General features: G+C 53.3%; 1 protein-coding gene across 1 annotated transcript; it reads right to left on the bottom strand.

Moving 5' to 3' along the window:
* Nucleotides 1–388: 388 nt before the first annotated feature.
* On the bottom strand, nucleotides 389–4767 carry CDK5RAP1 (CDK5 regulatory subunit associated protein 1). Its single transcript, XM_041458298.1, has 10 exons — nucleotides 4692–4767; nucleotides 4387–4657; nucleotides 3549–3669; nucleotides 3037–3267; nucleotides 2684–2781; nucleotides 2517–2572; nucleotides 2271–2401; nucleotides 1293–1442; nucleotides 752–892; nucleotides 389–620 (listed from the first exon to the last, which is right to left on the bottom strand). Exons 1-10 carry the CDS (start codon nucleotides 4765–4767, stop codon nucleotides 540–542), a joined length of 1356 nt encoding a protein of 451 aa, XP_041314232.1. The 3' UTR covers nucleotides 389–539.
* Nucleotides 4768–5007: the final 240 nt, after the last annotated feature.

The following is a 5007-nucleotide window of genomic DNA, read 5'->3' on the forward strand; positions in this document are numbered from 1 at the left end:
TCTTGCATCCCCTTTCCAAGCATTTTGCCAATATTTGGAAATAATTAATTAATCTTCTGTTATTTCAGTTCTTTCTACCTTTTGACAGTACTCCTGCCATTCTCCAATAGCTACTGGGGCTGTGTTTTGTAGGTACTACCAGGTTTTGCAGCTCCTAAATTCAGCTGAGCTCGTAGGAAGGAGCTGCTCTGCACATCCGTCTCAGGCTGGGCTGTGCCAGAGGACGTGATCACAGTCAGAGGACAGACCTGCAGCACCCTGAGGGTGGGACAAGCCTCAGGGCAAGTCAAAATACAGTAAAGTACAGTACTTGGATTTTGCAAGTTCACACACAGCTTCTACCCCTTTGAACCTGCACACACCTATTAAGGGTAACTTGACACCAAAGCAGAAATATATATGTATTTTATTACTTCATAAATAAATTTCAATACACATATATATCTCCCTGGTTCTACCGTATCTCTCCACCTGACCACACTTCCTTGTTTCTTCATGGAGAACATGTGCTGCTTCCATCCAGGGGCAGCAGGGATCCCTCAGTGAGAAGCAGCAGCACGGGACAGGGAGGTCCGGCAGAGCGGAACTCCCCGCAGGGTCTGCGAGCTGGCAGAGGTTACCTGAAAGAAACAGCACAGGCCCTCAGGCACAGAAAGGCTGGGGAGGATTCATTCTAATTTTAGGCTCTTCTGGCAGCAGCTGCCCTAGAGAACAGCACTGTGCAAGGAAATGAGCACTGCAGGTAGGTCACCTTCACCATCACATAGTCCCCAGGCTGGGCTCTGCCTGGAGCCCCGTGCTCGGCAGCATCCTCCAGCTCGGCGTCGGGGAAGATCACCTTGATGTTGCCGTCGTTCCTCCCACACAGCTCCGAGGCAGAGCGTTTGCTGGGCTGCAAAGAGGACAGGGAACATTACCTGCATGGCAATTGCTCTGATTCACTGCTGGGCTTTATTGCCTCAGGAATTAATTGAGCACTATTGATGGTATTAAACCCACATTAACCAAGCCCTGGAACACAGCACTGTGTCCAGAGCTGCTGGGTGACACTCACACACCAAAGCACAAATTCTGTGCTTGGCCAGAGATGCATCCCTAACTGATCCCATTCCCTGTCCTCAGCTCAGTGCTCTGGGAAAGTCAAGCTGTCTGCTTATGTGTGAAGAAACGGTCTTGGGAGTCCTGGGATTACAAGGGGGAAGTGAGAAGGGAAGGCAGAAGTGGTGACTGCTGTGCACAGCCTCAGAGCCACCAAGAAAGGAGGAGGACAAGTCCATTCCAGGCTCACTCACCCCTTCCACCAGCACCAGCTGGGCCTGTCCCACCAGTGCTGCGTTGGCCCTTGCAGCCTCCTCCCTGAAGGTGGCAATGAGCTGCTCCAGCCGCCGCTTCTTCACATCTGTGGGGACATCGTCCTGCAGCCGGTGATGCGCCCGCGTCTTCTGCACACACAGAGCCAGCGCAGCCCCTCAGCACCCAGCCTGACCCCAGCCAGCTCCACTGCTCTTCCAGCAACAGCTTCCCACATTCCAACAGCATTTCAGTTTGTATCACAAAGGAACTATTCTCCAGTGCCAGCCACGCCCTCGTGCTCCTCACATCTTTCTTCTCCACCTTTTAGGCACTGAGTATCAGTGGCTGTGAAACAGTTTGTAGCTCCTGTGTGGGATGTGCCTGTCTGCCCATAGACAGGCAACAGATTCAACTACTTCTAATCTATGTACTCAATGGTGATCCAAATCCCTTTGCTTCCTTACACTTCCCAACCTTTGTCCTTTTCCCCAACAGTATCATACATTGTGGAGAGCATTCTAATGGAGAATTACCCACTACCCACTCTTCCCATGGAAATACCTTCTCAAAAATTCACCACTTCTCCCCAGACTTGACTGACAGACCCTCATAGCTGGCCTCCAGCCCAGCTCCATCAGCACATTCCTCATCAGTAAATAATGTATTTGCAGACTCTGCTGACACAATTACTTCCCTGCAATGACCCTGGAGCATCTGCAGAGCCGGGTCACCGAGCAGTTACCAACCCTGACACTCCTACAGAGAAGCTGGAAGCCTCCCAGGCACAATAACAACCCTTGCAGAACCACATACCCTACAAATGTTGCCTCAGACAAACAACATCTACAAGTATACCAAGTCTTTGGGTATGATTTTCATCAGCTTTTTAAAAAATGTGTTATTGTGAGAAACAGCACTGAGGAGTTTAGGGGACACAGTAAGAAATAACAGCCTTCTCCACCAGGGCCTGCACTCACCTGTCTCATGCTGTAGGCAAACAGGAAGCCAACATTGTAGCGGACTTCTCGCAGCAAGGACACAGTCTGCAGGTGATCCTCCTCCGTCTCTCCACAGAACCCAGCGATGAAATCACTGCTCAGGCTCACTCCTGTAATAGACACACAGCTGTACACTTCCCTCATGGAAGACAGGAATGCTGCACTTGGGAAAGGACAGTGAGATGCAGCAATGCCGACTTCAGACCAAGCCAAAGGAACACGCACCTGGAATAGAGTCACGCACGTGGTGTACGAGCTCTAAATATGCTTCTCTTGTGTATCTGCAATGAACAACACACGGATTTGCCAACTGGAAACCCACAACATCAGTGAGGAGAAACCAGCAGGCAAATCAAAGGGCAGGACACAGGGCTCCTCATGGGGTGACTCACCCTCGCCGCATGGCCTCCAGGACTCGTGTGCTCCCACTCTGGGCTGGGAGGTGCAGCTGTTTGCAGATGTTGTGTCGCTCCTGGATGAGCTGCAGGACCTGTGGTAAGTGATCAGGAGATGTCTCAGACAGCTTAACTGTACCTGGGTGCCAAGGGAAGAGTCTTCCCTGGTTAAAAGCCAGCAAACTACAAACCTGCCAGCTTTAGCCCCAGCATCCAACTCCCAGGAGCTGCTGTTCCCAGTTTGGGAACCCACATTCTCTTTGTTTGGGAAGGCAGCACACCCCATACCTCAATTTCAGAGCTGCCTTGCTAGCTGCAAGCAGAGGCCAAGGTGCTTATTTTACACTTGCCTCATCAGGAAAATCCTTGGGGTGTGGGGAGGTGAAACGGATCCTCATTTCTGGATCAATCCTAGAGACCTGGTCCAGCAGGTGTGAGAAGCGCAAACCTCCCGGTTTGGCTTTGTAGACTGTGCTAAAGCCACGGCTGAGGCCAGGGGCAGCCACTGACTGAAACTGCACCTCAGACAGGTCTCGAAAGCTGTTGACATTCTGACCCAAGAGGGTCACTTCTTTCACTCCCTACAAAATAAACAGAGGAAGAAATATAACCTGGGTAGGATGGCTGAGCTGCAAGGGCAACCACGGTTTTACTCCAAGGAGTTTCCAACAGAAGCCCTCCCATCCCTGTCCGTCACGGAGTATTACAAGGGGAATCCAAAAGTCACTGGTGGACCTCCCCATAACCTCCTCTCTGCAGATAAAGGCAGTGACACTGGTTACAAGTACCACTGAAAACACTGTTACCAGGAACCACCCTTCCTCCCATGGCTTGGGACAGGTGGGAGGAGGCTCTGCCTCACCTGATCCGAGAGCATCTTCACTTCCTGCAGGATGGAGGCAATGGGGCGGCTCCTTTCCCGGCCTCGGGTGAAGGGCACGATGCAGTAACTGCACATGTTGTCACAGCCCCGCATGATGGACCTGCCAAGAGGTAAAGCACATGTCACACCCCCCTCCTCCACAACCATCCACACTGCATCCTGCCCAGACGAGCCCAGCACTGCCGCCTGCAGCCAGTTCCACACACAGACCATCCACACTGGATTCAGCTTGCCCTGAGCTAACGCCTCCTGATTTTTCCTGCATATTTCCAAGAAAGCTGGAAAGACCTAATAAGGCACAGACTGCCACTGCAGCCTGGCAGTGATCAAAGATCCTTCTACATCCCACTCCTGCAGAGTGATACTGTCCTTCCATATGCTATGGCCACACCAAGCAGAGTCTGATTTCATGTCTGACAATTTATCACCAAAACTAAACAATCAGAAGTTATAATGTGTGGAGCATTAGAAGAAAGAATAGCAGAACCTGGAGCAGGGCACCACAGAAGGCAGGGGATGAGAGAGGCATAGACTTCAGGTAGGGACAGTGGCACAGAAATCACTCAATGCAGCATCAGGCTGCAAGTCAGCATTCCCAAAGGAGAGGGAGAAAAGTCTACAACAGCCAGAGCTCAGGGCACGCTCCCCAGGGCTCAGTCACACAGCAAAGCAACAGCAGAAACACACACACACACACTCTGGGAGACTCAGTGCAGCCAGGCACTACATCTCCTGGGCAGCTGCTGTCACTGACACATCTACTCTACAGATTTCCAAACCAGAGCCACAGAAACAAGCACTGGGAAAAGGTACTCACACAAATGCTGTCGTGCCACCTGCACTAGTCTGGACAGGCAGAATGTCAGCATAGGTCTCATCTAGGGACAACAGGACATTGGCAGCTTGCTGGCCAGACTCTGCCACTGCCAGCAGCCGAGGAAGGTCACGGTAGGCATCAGGGCCTGCCACGACATCGACCACCCGGTGCGGGGAGCGGCCCCGGTGCGGGGAGCGGCCCCGGGCGGGCGGAGCAGCCCCACCGCCCGCAGCGCTCGGGCCCCGGGCACCATGGCCGCGGCCGGGGAGTGCTTTGGGGGACGGACCGACCGGCTGGGGACAGACCGGCCCCGCCGTGCGCCGACAATGGGGCCCCGCCGCTGCCTCCGCCCCTCAGCGCCGCGTTCCGCCCCGCCGCCATTCCGGGGCCGCCCCGCTGCTGGGCGGTGCCGCCGCGGGAATCACAAAACCCCAGCCTAAGAGGCCCCAGTGCTCTGTGAGGAGAATTCAGCTAAAGGCAGGGAATCTAATGGCACCTGAGAGTGCCGTTTGTGGTGTGGGGATTATGTCTTGGCTCTGTCTTATGTGCTATCACTTCGCTTGCCTGAGAGCATCTCCACTGCAGAAACACTTTAGGGACTAAGCTCTTGGGGACAAAAAG

This window comes from Pyrgilauda ruficollis, unplaced genomic scaffold (genome assembly GCF_017590135.1).
Source record: "Pyrgilauda ruficollis isolate IOZ18807 unplaced genomic scaffold, ASM1759013v1 scaffold127, whole genome shotgun sequence".
In the NCBI taxonomy this organism is placed as follows: domain Eukaryota; kingdom Metazoa; phylum Chordata; class Aves; order Passeriformes; family Passeridae; genus Pyrgilauda; species Pyrgilauda ruficollis.

Excerpts from the sequence above, each read along its gene's own strand:
- CDK5RAP1 (XM_041458298.1), bottom strand. The coding sequence starts at position 4,767 with ATGGCGGCGGGGCGGAACGCGGCGCTGAGGGGCGGAGGCAGCGGCGGG. Across the intron at positions 1,443-2,270 it reads TTGCCTACAGCATGAGACAG|AAGACGCGGGCGCATCACCG; the intron begins GTGAGTGCAGGC and ends CTGTGTGTGCAG. Across the intron at positions 893-1,292 it reads AGCTGGTGCTGGTGGAAGGG|CCCAGCAAACGCTCTGCCTC; the intron begins GTGAGTGAGCCT and ends TCCTCTTTGCAG.